This window comes from Microtus ochrogaster, chromosome 1, assembly GCF_000317375.1.
Source record: "Microtus ochrogaster isolate Prairie Vole_2 chromosome 1, MicOch1.0, whole genome shotgun sequence".
Classification (NCBI taxonomy): domain Eukaryota; kingdom Metazoa; phylum Chordata; class Mammalia; order Rodentia; family Cricetidae; genus Microtus; species Microtus ochrogaster.
This window is the reverse complement of record NC_022009.1, coordinates 108,040,356-108,057,298: the sequence shown is the minus strand read 5'-3', so window position 1 is coordinate 108,057,298 and position 16,943 is coordinate 108,040,356. Positions and strand designations below refer to the sequence as shown.

Below are 16,943 nucleotides of genomic sequence, written 5' to 3'. Positions count from 1 at the left end.
AACTCCAGATCTAGTCAATTTGACAGTCAAGATTCACTATTATACCATGCTTGAGAATTATGATGCACTCAGAACATGTCCATTAGTGATGGGCATTGATACAGTACCTTCAAGAAATGTCACATGTTATGCTTATAATAGCTAAACTGGGGCATTCAGAGCACCAAGCTCTCCTCCTGATATCTTATTTCTAAACTCTGGACCACTACTGACACTGGGTCAACATGTGTTATTTCTGCCTTGGTTCTCTGCCCACATCTGTATCTGCATATGGTTCTTACTCATTTGTTCTAGCTAAAGAATGTGATCAAGCAACCTATGATTTTAACAAGTCTAAATCCTGAACAACTCTTTATGAGGGACTATTTAATGGGAGGAAGAGACCCAGGAAGAGGTGGGGAGAGTTGTAGGAGTAATAGAAAGATGTATATGTTTTTTAAAAATGTACAAAGGATTAAACATGTCACAATAAAACCCACTATTTTATATGCTAACTAAAAAGAAAATTATATCTATAAAAATTATAAAAAGAAAAAATCTTACCTAATATATTGGTTCATCATCTTGAGATTAGTTTACAAGAATTTCCTGCTGGATCATTTTTTATACTGATATGCTCATAAGGAAGCCACACCCTGATTTCAAATTATCTCTCCATCATCCCCATGTCTATGACACTATGAAAATACTAACAGGTAGGAGATTTGTGCTGGTCTGTCTGCCGTCAGCTTCACACAAGCTGGAGTCATCTACAAAGAGGGAACCTCAACCGAGAAATTATCTCTACCAGATTGGCCTGTGCACACATCTGTTGGGCTTCTTGTTCATTATTAGTAATTGCTGTGGCCAGTCCCAGCCACTGAGGGCAGCGGTAGCCCTGAGGTGTGTAAGAACACAAGCTGAGCAAGCCATGCTAAGCAAACCAGAATGCAGCGTTGCTCCATGGTCTCTCCTTCAGTTCCTTCCTCCAGGTTCCTGCCTTGAGTTCCTGCCCTGGCTTCCCTCAATGATAGACTGTGACATCCAAGTATACGATGTAATAAACTATTTCTTCCCCAAGTTGGTTTATTTAGTGTTTTATTACAACAGAAAAGCCTAAGTAGAGCACCAGCAATAACAAATAAGTGCCCAGAAGCCTGCAGGTTGGCGTAGGTTGCTTTTACTTCAGTGGTATCAAAGCAGGGCTTATATCAATTATTCTTTCTGCCTCCATTTTCAAGTGTATATCTTGATTATTCCTCTGATTAGCATGAAAAATTACAGAACTTAGAAGTAGTGGTGAGTGTGCCTAATTAAAAGACATATAAGAATCTGGGCTCTGTTGCTCTGTTTTCATGATTGTTGAGTCTTTAGATCCATACACTGTGATGATTATCAAGCTTTGGTTTTTAGTTTATTTTTCTTTTTGTGGCTTTTTGTTTGTTTGTTTTGTAATTTTTAACTGCTTAGGCTTGGTATAAAATACTTTAATTTAGGTACTGAACTATAAAGGTGGTATAATTGGCACATTAAGTACCATAAAAGGTTGTGAATAATGTCAGTGGTGTAGAGATGATAGCAACACAAACTCTGTGGGTAGATTTACAAGGGGAAGAAGACAAAGAGTCATTGTGTGGACAACATTGAGCTGGGTGTTTACCAGTACAGCTTCTACCGTGACTTAATTATGTCCTTTTCAGGGTGGATAGCTGAGAGAAAAGTATTAAGTGAATTATAGTAAAAAGCAGTAAAGTTGACAAACAATCCTGACATATAGGTGAAAGACCACAGTCCAGGAATTTATGTCAACTCCAGGTCCCCATGTGCAGCCCCAAGATATTGGCCAATCAGACACTTATAACTTCACCCCCTTCCTAGACAATTGCACTTAACATATTTCACACAACCATTAAATAAAAACTGCATTGAAAAAGGAGAACTTATTTTCTAATGATACTAAAATATAAATTGTGTTAAGTATGTGAACAAGAAGCCTGGTGATGCTATTAACTTATGGACTCTTAATTTCGTGGTAGAAATGTAAACAAGCAGATGGAGGCCAGAAGACAGAAGGCCTAACAGCATGGCCTTCCAATTGTGAAAGTAATTCAGTATTGCGTTCCGGCATCTGTAGTAGGGAGGAGGCCGCTAGTTTGTTCCTGGCCGCTTAGCCCCAAAATAATCACAGGGAAACTGTATTATTTACATCACTGCTTGGCCCATTAGCTCTAGCTTCTTATTGGCTAACTCTTACATCTTAATTTAACCCATCTCCATTAATCTGTGCATCACCATGAGGTAGTGGCCTACCAGCAAAGTTTCAGCACATCTGCCTCCAGCTGCGGCTCCTTGGCTTCTCTCTGACTCCACCCTTCTTTCTCCCAGCATACAGCCTAGTTTTCTCTGCCTAGTTCTGTTCTTCTCTGCCATAGGCTCAAAACAGTGCTTTATTCATTAACCGATAAAAGCAACACATAGACAGAAGGACCTCCCACACCAGGCATCCCTTTTCTTATGGTTGTTAAATATAACCCCCAAATGGGCATAAATTTAATAGCCACTTCATCAGAATATGTCTGATAACTAATTACACTTATAAAGCCTGTGGCTTATGTAGGATCTAAATATAAATGTAATTATTGGCATAACTAAATAGGAGAAATCAAACTAGAACAGACATAAAATAAACTTTGACTTCCCTATAGTCAAAGTTAAATAGTCATACAGGCTATATAAGAGGTGGGAAATATTTCTAACATGAATGTGAAGAATATTTGAAACATCTAGAAATAAAATGATCCTGAGTCGTGATCTGGGAAAATAGACTATAACTGCCGTCATTTCTCTGAGGTTTGCTGAAGTTGAGGTCTGGAAAGCCAGACCTTGGTTAGAAATAGACAAAGGAATGCAAAGCTATGACGTTAGTCTAGCGGAGTTCTGGAAAAATGACAAACCATGGCTGCCAAGAACATACTAAATGTCATATTTCCAAGGCAAGTGTCCACACTTGGACATCAAACATGAACTCTTTTCCTTTTTTAAAAAATTCTTCTCTCATATATTACATCCCAACCTCAGTGTCTTCTCCCTCCTCTCCTCCCAGTCCTCCGCACACATCTCCCTTCTCCTCCAGATCTAGTCTTCCTGTCCCTTCAGGAAAGGGCAGGCCTCCCAGGAATAGCAACCAAACATGGTATACCATGCTGTAATAAAGACGAGGCACCTTCCTTATATTAAGGTTGGACGAAGCAACCCAATAGGAGGAAAAGGGTCCCAAAAGCAGGCAAAAGAGTCAGAGGCAGTCCCTGCTCCCACTGTTAAGAGTCCCACGAGAACATCAACCTATACAACTACAAAATATATGCAGAGGACCTGAGTCGGACCTCTACAGATTCCCTGATTGTTCCTTCAGTCTCTGTGAGCCCCTGTGAGCTCTAGCTGGTTGATTCTGAGGGTTTTCTTGTGGTGCTCTTGACCTTTCTGGCTCCTATAATATTTCTTCCCCCTTTGTCCCCTGATTCCCTGAGTTCTACCTAATGGCTGCCTGTCTGTCTCTGCATTGGCTGCCGTCACTGTTGGATGAAGCTTCTCTGATGGTGATTTTTTTTTAGCCAGTCATGTTTGGCTCTGTCCTGTATCTCTGGGCTGTCCAGCCTCTAGGGCCTGGCCCTCCAGGCAGTGTTAGGGGTGGGCTCCCTCTCATTCTCGGGTCTCAAGCTGGACCAGCCAAATTTAAGAATATGACCGGCTCTGCAGAATGAAGCACCTTGTTCATAACATATAGGTTTCTAGGGTTAATTCTAACTCTGACTCCCTGACTCTGCAATTCTACCTTATAGTTGACTTACTCATTACTAACTAGAAACCACTTGGTAATTAGCTGTTGGATATGGAACTGACTTATTTTTTCATCGAAACAAGGCAGTCACAGCTTTGGCAAGTACATGTACACTGTAGAACCCAATTGTTTGGGCTTGAATCAAATGAGGCATTCCTACTTTCAAGATGCATTGCCTGAGGTGCGCCCTACAGTGAGAACAGTAGAGATGTGGTCCTTGTGTGTTCTGGATGCTATCATAAGGTGGAAACCAACTGACATTTTTGAAAAAAAACTTTATGACATTTGGCACAGAGTAAATCTCCCATAAGTGTCATCTGCAGCTATAAATTATCTCTGTAGCCGTCAATTAACAAATTCTAGATTATATTAACACAAAGGTCTCTAGAGACCCACCCTACAGTGTCTGATATGGTGGGCCTGGTATGTGGAGCTCGAGAACTTGTCTAGGTCATGCTGACACGGCCTGGACCACATCGTCAGAACATCTGCACCAAAACATCCATTCCAAGTTCTCATCAAAAGCTCATGTGTGCTCTAACGATAGGGATGAAGCAGTTGTTTTAGTCAAATTAGTCTAACGTCTGTGGGTGAAAACAGTGGAAGCCTGCTAGAACAGCAAGAGCTATTAACTGTCAACAAATTGGTAGGGGTAGTTCTAGAAGAAACACTGACCTTGGATGAGAATGGAGAGAAAAATCTCAGAAGATCCAGAATTTCAATCTAGTTCTCCTTTAGAAGAGGGTTTCTCAAGCTGGCAGTGCTGGCTCAGGCCTGCGATCCTCATTTCTGAGCAGGCTGAGAGAGGAGGAGGATCAGCTGAGCCCAATAATTCATAAGAAACCAGCAATATAGCAAGATCCATCATCTAAAAAGGGGGAATCTCTCCCTCTCTCTCTGTCTGTGTGTGTGTATGTGTGTGTGTGTGTGCCACAATAACATTCAGCCTTACAAAAGGATGTCATGACCTTTGCTACAATGTAAAAAAAAAAATAAAAGATATCATGATATGCCAAGTGAAATAAGCCATATACAGAAAAAAATTGCATGTTCTTATGTACGAAGTATTTTTCTAATCAGACAAATATACAGAATGCAGACAAAGGTGGTTTATGAAATTGGGGTTGGAGATGGTTACACCTATATCAGAGGACCCAAAGCAACAACTATAGGGTAAAGGAATCCAGAGATTTAACATTATGGGTACTGTGTTTAAGAGTGCATCTTGCTGACACACACATTTGCACACACAGAGAACAAAGAAAGCGATAATACAATGATTTGTTTCATTCTTCAAGTACTCCATATTTTCATGTTGCACACATCAAACATTTGTAACCAATAAAGAGGAAGAGAGTAGATGCCTCCCTCAGGGCCAAAGAGTGTATGTAAACTTTGGACACCTCAGTTCTCAGCTAATTCAACTTGCAAGCAGAAGTAAGAGGAGCCACAGACCCAGGACAGCCCACAGGAATTAAAGCATCTTTGAATGCTATTGTCGTCATCATCAGCATCAGCATATATCCTTTGTGCAGCCTGACGGGTTTCATTACATTTTTATTTAAATATATCATGTGCTGAGTGTGTATTTGCCACCACCGCTGCTGCCCCCTCCCCCCCGACCCCCACCGCCCCGCTCTCTCCCGGCACCTTTAGCTTTCCTGTACATCCACCCACTCAAACTTAATCCCTTTCCTGCTCCTAATAGTACTTTTTCTACTTTCATGCTTAGATTCCCCCCTCCCCACCCCGCAAAGAGGTAGACGAGGTCTCAAAAAGAAAGAACACGTCGCCCCTGAACCAGTGCTTGTACAGCGGGCCACCAGGCAGGATTTACAAACCAACAGCAAAAGCGCAGGCGAGCCTGGGCTGGCGTTGGCAGACTCTGCTTGGTGGTCCCAGATCGACGGCCCGCCCAGTCACACAAGCAGAGGCTCCCGGCTAAGGCTACGTCACCTGCCCCGCCCTTCTCCCCCAAGCGAAGACACCCCCCCCCCCGCACTCCCCGCCCCAGAGGCTGAGCAGACCCCAAAGACCGCGCAAGTCCATTGGCCCAGAGTCAGAGGTGAGCTGCAAACAATCCTGCTTGGGAAGTGAAGGAACTCGGGGAGGGGGGGGGGGGGGGGACGATGTGGGGGCTGGGGTCCAGAGAGAAACGGGGGGGCGGGCAGAAGGATCCTGGGAAAGGAAGGAACTGGAGGGGAGTGGGAACAAAAGCAGCTCCCAAATTAAACTTACTTCAGTGACTGAGGCCAGGCAAAACACACGGGGAAGATTATCTGTAGTCTGAGACCCTTGCATAGACACTGATGACACGTTTATGCAAAACAAGCAATTTGAGGAGAAACTCCCGGGACGTCGGAAAGAAGGAATGCTTGATTAATAGTTGTGTTTAAGTGACTTTAAAGAGAGCTAACATACACTAATTGAGGGAGGGGGAGACATTACAAAGTCTCCGACATCAGCAGCAGCAACAGCCCCATAGAGAAAGGCTTTGGTAAGTTAGGAAATGGACATTAACATTACAGTAGCGCCTCCAGGTCTCTGAAGCATCAATCCCCCAGTTGTAAGCCAGGAAAAGAGAACCCGTTTGCTCCCTTTGGAAGCAAAGAACTTTCCTTCACTTGGGTGAAGACTTTCCTAGGAAGACTTTCTGTCTCTGCTTATGTTGCAAGAGGATTCAAAGCCAAGACAGAAGAACCCAGGTATCGCCAACTCTTTTGTTATATACAAGCTTGAGGCTTAACTATCCGGGAACCCCTGCGCTATTTATGGCTCCATTCTCTTGTAATTAACTCTCAGGATGCCAAAAGTTGCTCTTCTTTCCCAGCGGAACAGAGGGTTACCTTCACCTTATTCTTTGTTCTTCTAATGACAGCAAGCTCCCCTACTATTTTTACTCATGAAAAGAGTGTTCAGAACTTTCCTGTGATTTGGCGGTGACAGTGTGGGCATGTAAGCAGTCTTTAGTAAGTCTTAATTTGGGTTAAACTCATTCATAACAATTCTGCCTTCGGATCACGGGGCTTGCCCCACGTGTGGGGGTTAACTTGCTCATCTTCTATCAAGGTGAGCATAAGTCTTTCGCGGTTCTGCGCCGCATCCCTATGTCAGTGAAGAGAGGTGTGCTTCCAATCAGAGAAAAAGCAGTATTACCCCTGCAAGGTCAGGGTGGCTGCTATAGCTCCGGGCTGAGATTCAGCCCTCCCAGCTGGTCAGTTTGCTGTCCTCCTGGTCAGTAGCTGGCATTGAAATGTCCAATGTGTCCTTTTTGGCAAGGATTTGAAGAAATGTTAGAAATATTTAATCTCTTTTCTAGTGGGTTATTACAGCTGTAAAAGTAGTCTTGGAAGGTTAAATCAAATTAATAAAACATGTTATACATTAAATGATACAATGTTACAAAATTGATTATATAGATAAATACATACATGATGCATATGTGGGATATATATGCTGCAAAATATTGGTTATATCCGAGTGGTGAGATGAGAGAAATGATTTTTTTCCTTTTATTGATTTACTGTTGCTGAATTTTTAAAATTGTACATGCATTATTTTTATAGTTTTATAGTTTTGATAGTTTAAAAGGCTCTTGTACAAACGAGACTAAATCTATGAACTTTAATTGTTCCAATATCACTATTATGGCCTCTGATAATAGGGATCCTGCTTTCCAGGACATGAGAAGTTATGAAGACATTTTCACATTAATGAGCCCATTTAATGGTACTGTCCAATGGGAGGCTAGCACATGCTGGTCCTATAAAGAGTACATTCCCATAGTGTCCGCACCGGTTCACAGCCCAGGGGCTAAGGGTTCCTCTTTCCCCAGAGCTCACCAGCATTTATTAGCATTTGTTTTTTGATGCTCTGTATTGTGAGTGGGGAGAGATGGCTCTCAAAGCAATTTTAAATTGCATTTCTCTGGTGGCTAAGAATCTTGGCCACTCAAGTCTTCCTTGGCTGTTTGTATTTCTTTCTTCAGAGCTGGTTATTCGGTTTACTGAATAACTGAATTATCCCAGCCAGTTACTGGGTGTTTGGTGAGGGGTGTTAGATTTTTGTAGCTCTTATAGAAGTTCCTAAAAAAATATAATAAATCTGAAAATAGGAACTAGAACTACCAGTCTGTTCCTGGGTATGTAACACAGATTTGCATAGCAACGCTTACTGCTGCATTCTTCACAACAGCCAGGAAGTGGAATCAACTTACATGTCTGTCAAAATACAATGAATAAAGAAAACGTGGTGCATATGTACAGCAGAATTCCATAAGAAGTGAAATCATGACATTTGCAGGAAATGGATGGAGCTGGAAATCATTAAGCTTCTAAAAATAAGGCGGACACAAAACGAAAAAATACCATGAGGCTTCTCTTGCAAGCAGAACCTAGATTTACAATTCTAGGCATATATGTGTGTTTATCATTTTATTTAAATAGACAATTCTGATTTATATGTTGCATATCTGAATACACATGATAAGAAAGCAAAAAACGAACCAACGAGAGTGGAGGTTCTCAGAGAAGGCAGCAGGAAGGAGGGAAGCTAATAAGAGCAAGTCTTAAAGACACAAGGAGCCATTAAGAAAGAGGTTCATTTGTTTTCCAACTCAACACAGACGGTGACAGGATGTGCATGCAAGACCTGCCCAAGTTCAAACCAGGGCAAAATGCCAGCAGAGAGAAAGGCAAGTAGACACAAAGTCCCATCCTTCACCAAGAAGCCATTTGCAGTTGATGCCTGCTGGAAAAGGAAAATCAGTTCTCTCCAATGGAGTGACATTGGGTACATCAACCACACTTCAGGCCAACACAAAATTGACTCCATGGATATTTTCTGTGTGTTTTTTTTTCATTTTTCTTATTGTTTTGCTTGTTTTGATTTTCATTTGTTTTTTTGTTTGAGATCCAGAAAGAACATGAAGTTGGGTGGATAGGAAGTGGCGGCGTGGGGAGCGGGGGGATCTGGGAGAAGCTGGGGTAGGAGAAAAAACATGATCAAAATATATTGTATGAACAGTATTTAAATAAGAAAAAAATAAATTTAAGTTTCATTTGCCACAAAAGGTTTGGATAAAGGAACTATCCCCAATTATTCTCAGACTTTTTTTGCGTGTGGTGAGACTTTGCTGGAACTGTCCTCATGACTTTTCTGTGATGTCTTTTCAGGATGAAGATGGGTGACAGAGAAGTTGGCTGCTTGTTGACCTCCCTCACTGTAGTCTTCCTGGTGGTCACCCCTGGGAGCAGGGCCTGTCCTCGCCGCTGTGCCTGTTATGTGCCCACGGAGGTACACTGTACATTTCGGTACCTGACCTCCATTCCAGACGGCATCCCAGCCAACGTGGAACGCATAAATTTAGGGTGTGTGGGCCTTGCCTGATCCCCTTCTCAGAGAGGGACCACTGATCATCTTGGTGACTTGTCCCCAAAATAGCTATGTTTACTCTTAATATTTTTCTCCTAAAATGAGCTCGTAAGAACCTTACATTTGTGGAGACAATAAGTATTTTTTTTCCTTATAGTCTTTTACTAGACCCTGAAGTCCCTCTTAGTTGTTTGGGATCCTCATAATTATGGGGCAGCTTCACTCTGAATAAAAATTTACTGGAAAACATTACAGTTTCTGTTAACGATCATTGCGATGATACAAGGCATAACTAAGCAAGAGGAACTACCTTCTATGTAAAAAAAAAACAACAACAACAAAACAAAATACACCATTTCATTTTGCAAGTTCCTTTGAGGCTTATCAATGCCCACACAGCACATGAAGCTAGCTACCGTCAGGGGGCTTACTTCAAATACTTGACTTCCTAACTCTGACAAATTATGGTGCTATTTTAAAGGTTTATGAAAAATTGCATGTATAAATAAATGCACAAGGAATGGGACACACCATAGGTGAGGATGTGACATTAGCGGTCACTTATGCCAGGCCAGTACTCTTGTTCACCTCAGGAGGAGGAAATCGAGGTGGGACAGAAGTAGCCAGTACAGAGCAGCAGTGCCCTGGAAGCCATCACCAACAGGAAAGGCTGGCATGAATTGTGTTCTCCCTATGAGCTGCTCTTGGTCTGAGTACCGTTATGCATCCATTCACTGGCTGTCCTGGCTAGTTTTACGCCTACTTGACACAAGTTAGAATCACTGGAGAAGAAGGAGGCTCACCTGAGGAGATGCCTCAATAAGAACAGGTTATAAGCAGGCCTGTAGGGTGTTTTCTTAAGTAGTGATTGATGGGGAAGGGCCTAGCCCATTGTAGGTGCTGCCATCTTTAGACAGGTGGTCTTATAAGAAAGCAGGTCGAGCAAGTCAGTCACCAAGAGTCCTCCATGGCCTCTGCATCAGCTCCTGCCTCCAGGTTCCTGCCCTGTGTGAGTTCCCTTCCTGATGTCCATTGATGGAAAAAAAAAAAAAAGTGATTTGGAAGCAGAAGGCAAATGAGCCCTTCCCTCTCCAGTTTTGCTTTTGGCCATGGTGTTTCATCACCACAATACTAACCCTAACGAAGACACTGGTGCTCATAATGCCTTTGAGTTAGATTCTGTTATCTATACTTTGTCGCTGAGGAAACTGGAACACAAGATGTATCCAAGTTTTACCCAGAGCCACACAATCCTTTTTGGGTCTGAGCTCATAGTCACATCCATGTGGACTCCAGTGCCAGGCCTCTTAACCTGCCAGAGTGAGGGGACAGCATCAGAGAGAACAGCCTGAGTCTTGGTACCCACAAAGAAAATGCTAGGCTTCAGTACATGCTAGAAGATGTCTAAGTATTTAAGGATGGGAAGGAATGTGGAGGGAGGGCTTTGAGGCTGCAAGGACTGGGGAGGAAGTGGAACTTCTGAAGTCAAAGTTCAATATTTCAAGTATTTGAGAAATCTCTTGGGAACACAGTTGCAAGAGGGGATTTTCTGTCTGTTTCTCCTTTGACGATTGTACTTTACTCGACAGGCTCGGTTGATGCCTACAACGAATTGTCTTGCAGGTACAACAGCCTAGCTAGATTGGCAGAAAGTGATTTTTATGGGCTGAGCAAACTGGAGCTGCTCCTGCTGCACAGTAACGACATCCACATGATCACTGACAAGACCTTCTCAGGCTTGCGGTCCCTGCAGGTGAGAGGGGGCAAGCGCCATGGCGGGTTAGAGGTGAGGGAGAACTCCGTGGCACACCCCCGCAGCTGCCTATCACGTGGGATAGAAGATGGGCAGTTTGTAAACTCGGGACAGACATCAAGGAGAGGTTTGCAATTGGGATACCCTTATATGTGGAAATTAGAATATTAAGATTCCGGGAGGGGGTTCTGAGGTGATATCTCAATGGGTAAAATGTTTATGCGAGTATGAGGGCCGAAGTTTGGATCCCCAGGAGCTGCACAAAAGTGTGTGTCCTAGTGGTAAACATGCAATCCCAGCCCCAGATGCATAGGTAGCAAATCCCTAGCCATCTGCTCTATCCAATTCAATATTTCAAGTATTCAGTGAGAGAACTTGACTCAAAAACAAACATGGAAAGCACAAAGAAGAGAGCCAACTTCTGGTCTACACATGTTTTCCATGTTTGTTTTTGAGACCTCTGACTGAGAAACATTGGATTTGAGGTTCTCCTCCCAAGTAACATTTAGGGCAAAGCTTTCCAGTTTGGCTTTTGCCTACTCTGGAAGTTGGCATTCCCAAAAAGCCTCTTTTGTAGAGATGATAATTTGAGTCAAATAAGAAAATGGGTAAAAAGAGTCACAACTTTTATAAGTACTTCATGTTCTTTTCTTTTTTTTTTTTTTACAAAGAATAGTACAATCAACTAATTAGAAGGGATTTTTTGAATACTAAAGCATCATGAAACAGTCAAAATTATTTGACTTACAATTCAGAATCAATTAAATTTGTATTATTGAAAAAGACAGCATGCCAGATGTTGCCCAGCTGCTGAGTGGATAAACAAGACTGTGTAACATGCACACAATGTAGAAACCAAAAGGAATGAAGAGTTGACATGTTTAGCAACATCTTGAAAAACAGTTGTCTAGGTGAAGGAAGCCAGGTCCAAAATGCCACTTAGTGTATGATTCTTCTTACATGAATTGTTTAAAATAAATGAATCTTTAGAAACGGGAAGTGAAGAAAAGACAAAAATAACCGTGGATTTGGATTGGTTTTAATTCGGGGAAATGACAGTTTCCTAAGATGAGATAGTGGAGGTGGATCTAGTTATAGCACTGGTATACTAATAACCAGTGTGCTGTGCTCAGAGAGGGAGGAGACATGAGTTAGCAGAATGAGGTGATGGGGAAAGAGTCACAAACCATGGCTTCTCTCATAGTTGGAGCCTAGATATGTCAACATACTGACATAAAAGCGGAAGGAGACACACTCAGGGGAGGCAGGGAACCAGCAGGAATGGGAAGAGGACAATGGAAGGCACTGGGAGGTAAACACAAATGAAGCATAATGGCATATATTACAGAGACGTCATAATGACACTAAAATTAAAAAACAAAGGACTTTTGGATTATATCTCAATAAAGACACTATAAATGGGGGACATTGAAGTCCATAAATAATAATCTCATAAATCTTAAATTTATTTCTTCTTCTTTTTCTCTTCTTTTTCTTCTTTATTTTCACTACACATAAAAGTAGGCAGAGAAGTGAATGAACAGGGGAGGCACAAGGGAGGCCAGTGGAAGGGAAATAAATTTCATAGTGCAACACATTACTTTGTATTCTAATCTTAAAAATTAAAGTGCACCAGTGCACCTGTCACCCAGCTTCCATCGTTATCCGCGTGTCATAAGATCTTGTCTTACTTGCAATCTGTATATCACATTCTGCTGGGCTGTTTTGAATCCAATCCAAGTTTATGATGCTTACTCTTATACAGAATAAAAGAGTAAAGAAACTCTAGAAGTGACCATGACATCACTCTCATACATATTACAACTTTAGTGGTAATTCCTTAATATTTACAACTGCTTGTACGAGTCTGATTGTCTCTGATATTATCACGTTTAATTGAGCACTAATTTGTTGGATTAGATTTTAATTAAAGTATGCACATTCCATAGGATTCATCTCAACATATTTTGGTATTCTTCATAAACCTTCTCTTTTATGACAGTTCCTTTGACAGAATAATTATGTTCATGTCTTTATTTGTAGGTCTTAAAAATGAGCTATAACAAAGTCCAAACAATTCAGAAGGATACTTTTTATGGACTCCGGAACTTGACCCGGTTGCACATGGATCACAACAGCATTGAGTTTATCAATCCTGAGGCGTTTTATGGACTCACCTTGCTCCGTCTGGTACATTTAGAAGGAAATCGGCTCACAAAGCTCCACCCAGACACATTTGTCTCCTTAAGCTATCTCCAGACATTTAAAACCTCTTTCATTAAGTACCTCTACTTGTCTGATAACTTCCTGACCTCCCTCCCAAAAGAAATGGTTTCCTACATGACAAACCTAGAAAGCCTCTATTTGCATGGGAACCCATGGACCTGTGACTGCCATTTAAAGTGGTTGTCTGACTGGATACGAGGAAAGCCAGGTATCGTTACTGTTTATTTCTTGGTACCAGTGAAATAGAATAACCAATGGAAGGCACTTCATCTATAATAGAAAATCCTAGATAATATAGATGCAGAAAATGAAGTCCCCCAAATAACTCAGTGACAATGAACTCTGTACCCAAAAAACTCAGCTGTGTTTGTGTCACAGTGGTAAAAGAGGAAGTTATGTCTCTCTAAACTCCCTCCCCTTTCCCAGGCAGACACTTTCCATTCTAGCCTCTGACACTCCGCAACTGCTGCAGCACGGAACCCTACTGTTGCCTCTGCCTGTAGCTTCCTCTTCCTTCTCTGCTTTATGTGCTCCCAGATGGCAGCTCTGCTCAGCATTACTTCTCCAGGAGAGTCACACTGCTCACCTACCCCATCCGCATCAGAATCATGACCTCACACTCATGCAGGTTGCCTGTGTTCCCTTTCTTGAAAGAACATTATACTACTTATAGAGTTAATTTATAGCATGAAATGTCTGGTGCCTTTTCTATGTCTAATTTATCTATCCTTGGCCTCGATGATATATCTGGGACATAGTACGTACTTAATACTTTTGTTAAGCTGGTATTATATAGGTTCACCATCTTTTAGTTACCTATGGTCCTAATATGTCTCAAATGTTTGTGAAAATACATAAAAATGTATATGTTATGTGCCCATACACAATGCACATGTATGTGATATGGTTATATATCTATATATGTCAAATACAATCAAAGTCTTTGGGACTAAAATCTTTCAGTCATGTCTATATGACAGGTTCCCTCATGTATTTGATCTCTTACTGACAATTTCACAAGACTCATGAGTTAATCAATCACCGTTTTACTTAGAAACTTTTTTCATCTACCCTGAGCAATCAGATAGCCTTCCACAGAAAGTGTGGCCGTTTCTCTAATACTTGCTGCAGTCCAGTGTTAATATATTCATCTCTTCTCGCATCTTCCACTCTTTGGTTCCACAAAACCCTTGGTGTTGCTTTTCAACAAATACAGACGTTTGACATTTTCCTGACATGCATTTGCTCGTAGATATAAAACTCGAGGCTTTGTGATCTGCTCTTACGTGCATCTATGTATGTCACCTCTTTGCAGTGCCAAATCATCACGTAGTTCTTTATAAAACTATCTCAATTAGCCCACTTAAGAAGTGTGGGTGACAGCATTGAAAAAATAAAAATCTATAACAATATTTCTAGGGAGACAGATGATAATAGCTGTAATAAAGACTGCAAGTGGCCAATTCTTCCATAGAACATCTTTATCTCAATTTATAAGTGAAAACGTGCAAACATGAGGGTCTTAGAGTTAGTTCTGCCAGATACCTGTCTTGCTGACATTTCCTTTCATCCTTCTGTACTTACCCACTCCTCTTGTTTCCCTTCCTCCACAAATTGCATGTTTCTTGGATATCCCTTGACCAGGGATCGGAATACAGACCAACAAGCAGAGCTTACTGCCCTGTGGGAAGACAGTCAACCAAACAAGACATTCTAATGGTGAATGCTGAAGGTTAAGACAGGGAAAGCAGAGGGCACCAGAAGGAAAGCAGGGAACCCACTGGAAGTAAGTGCTGGTCGTACAAGTCCTTGAGGAGTGTGCAACTAGTGATGGCACTGGGCTCACGTCACACAGCTCATGTCAGAGCTTGGCATTGAGTGACAGGGCTGAGGGATAGAAAGTGCTTGTGTGAAACTGGAAACTGGTGTGAAGGGAACGAAGTGACACAGCTGGGTTAAAATCTGAGCAAACATGAGGCTCCATAGCTCTGGTCCAGGCACAAGCACTCATCAAGATCCCAAGATATGGACACAATTCTTCCATGCTGTGCTTTCTGCTTCATGAGGTCAGATCCAGGGCACTAACAAGCAAGTAAAGGACACAGATTGTCAGTAGGTGGCACTGGAAGGAACTCCTTAGGGATTGTTCAAAGCTTTTAATTCTTTCTATCTACCTCCAGTGCACATTGTTATTCTAGAAAATTAGGTGAATAATGACTAATGAAATATTACCTGATACACTGAAGTACAGTAGTGTTCCCTTATCCATGAAGGATGCGTTCCAGGGTTTGCAGTAGATGTGGAAAACCATACAAAATATCAAACAATACCATGTTTTCCTCTGCACATTGTGGGCCTAACTTTTGAAGTTTAAAGTATAGAGCAAAATTAATATGTTTCTTTTTCCTTTTTCCTAATTTCACAGTAAAATTTTCACTATAAATCAAGAACTTTAGCATTTGCATTGCAACATGCCACTTTGTTTTTTTCTTTCCTAAGTTGAGAAGTTTCTCTTGTCAAAGTGATTGTCAGCATCACCGCTCTTGTGTCTGGCAGTATGATTAATAAAACAGGGATTACTTGGACACAGACACCATCACAGTTTATGTGATGCAGGAAATAGCTACTTAGTAGCTAAGCATAGAGTGTATGTCATCTGCATACACTGGGAAGAAGGGTTGTGTGCTGTAATGCGTGAGGGGCCCATTAAAACAGCGTGAGATTTCATCAGCGTACTCAAAACTGCATGCGATTTCAAACTTAGGTTTATTTTTGGAAGTTTCCAATCCTTATACTCAGACCATGGTTGCCTTCAGATGAGAGCACTGGCATACACTTAAAGGGTTTAGAGTCTTTGGCCTGGGTGACTCGGTCCTTTACAAAGAAACTGCACATATTTAACGCTGTTCTTGGGAATTACATCTAAGACACCTGTTGTTTCAGTTACCTGCTGAGTTCAGCAAATGCTAGAGGAACTGTTATGTGGGGCAGCACGGAAGCCTCAGACTGTTGTTTCAGAGAAAAATTCTGCACCTCTGTTCTACTATTGAATGGCCAGCTTTCAAAAACAGGCTCATCAGAGCAATGTTTAAAATGCCCTAGTGTATAGCACCTCAGAACCCAACAGGACTCCTTTGTGCCTAGTAGTATAAAATTCGCAAACTGTGACATTACCAGACAGCCTCTCCCCTCCCCCATCAAGCTTGGCTTGAGTCCCTCTCATCCTACAGGATCATCACTAAATAAACCTGGACTGGCCATCCCAACTACCTTCCATGGTCTACCAATACTCGCATCTTATTGGCTGCTTTAACCTGCACCTTTGTCTTGTCCTTCTGTCTGCATCCCTCCATTCCTATTCCAACTAAGCTAGATCACAAACTGTTCTTCTGGATAATGGATAAATGCTTGAATTTTTAATGCATATCCCAGGATTTAGAGATCTTCAAGCAGGCTACCTTTTAAAGTATAGCCAAGTTCGATGACTGTCCTAAAACCTTGGCATGAGGAACTGAAGGGTTATTAATTAAAGTGCTAGACATGCACTTATGATATTGTGTCTCTAGATAAGGAAATGGTTCATTTGATTAATACTTCTCAAGTACTAAATGACTCCAGGCCTAATAGTAGATCTGTGAATGAGGCAAACGAAACCCCTGTGCCTGTGCATGTTGTATTGTGGCATGATGTGTAGAGCACGTGTTTTAGAAGCCTGTGTGTGCTGTATCATGGCATGATGCATAGACCATGTGTTTTAGAAGCCTGTGTATGCTG

At 41.7% G+C, this 16,943-nt stretch overlaps 1 protein-coding gene across 1 annotated transcript in view; it reads left to right on the top strand.

The window, feature by feature from the left end:
• The first annotated feature begins 6,362 nt into the window (after positions 1 to 6,362).
• The window catches only part of Igsf10 (immunoglobulin superfamily member 10), a 24,452-nt gene continuing 13,871 nt past the window's right edge, over positions 6,363 to 16,943 (top strand). The window contains exons 1-4 of the mRNA XM_026780300.1: positions 6,363 to 6,522; positions 8,992 to 9,186; positions 10,814 to 10,943; positions 12,987 to 13,377. Coding sequence (XP_026636101.1) covers positions 8,993 to 9,186; positions 10,814 to 10,943; positions 12,987 to 13,377 — 715 coding nt within the window. The 5' untranslated portion in view covers positions 6,363 to 6,522; position 8,992. The remainder of the gene's footprint in view (positions 6,523 to 8,991; positions 9,187 to 10,813; positions 10,944 to 12,986; positions 13,378 to 16,943) is intronic.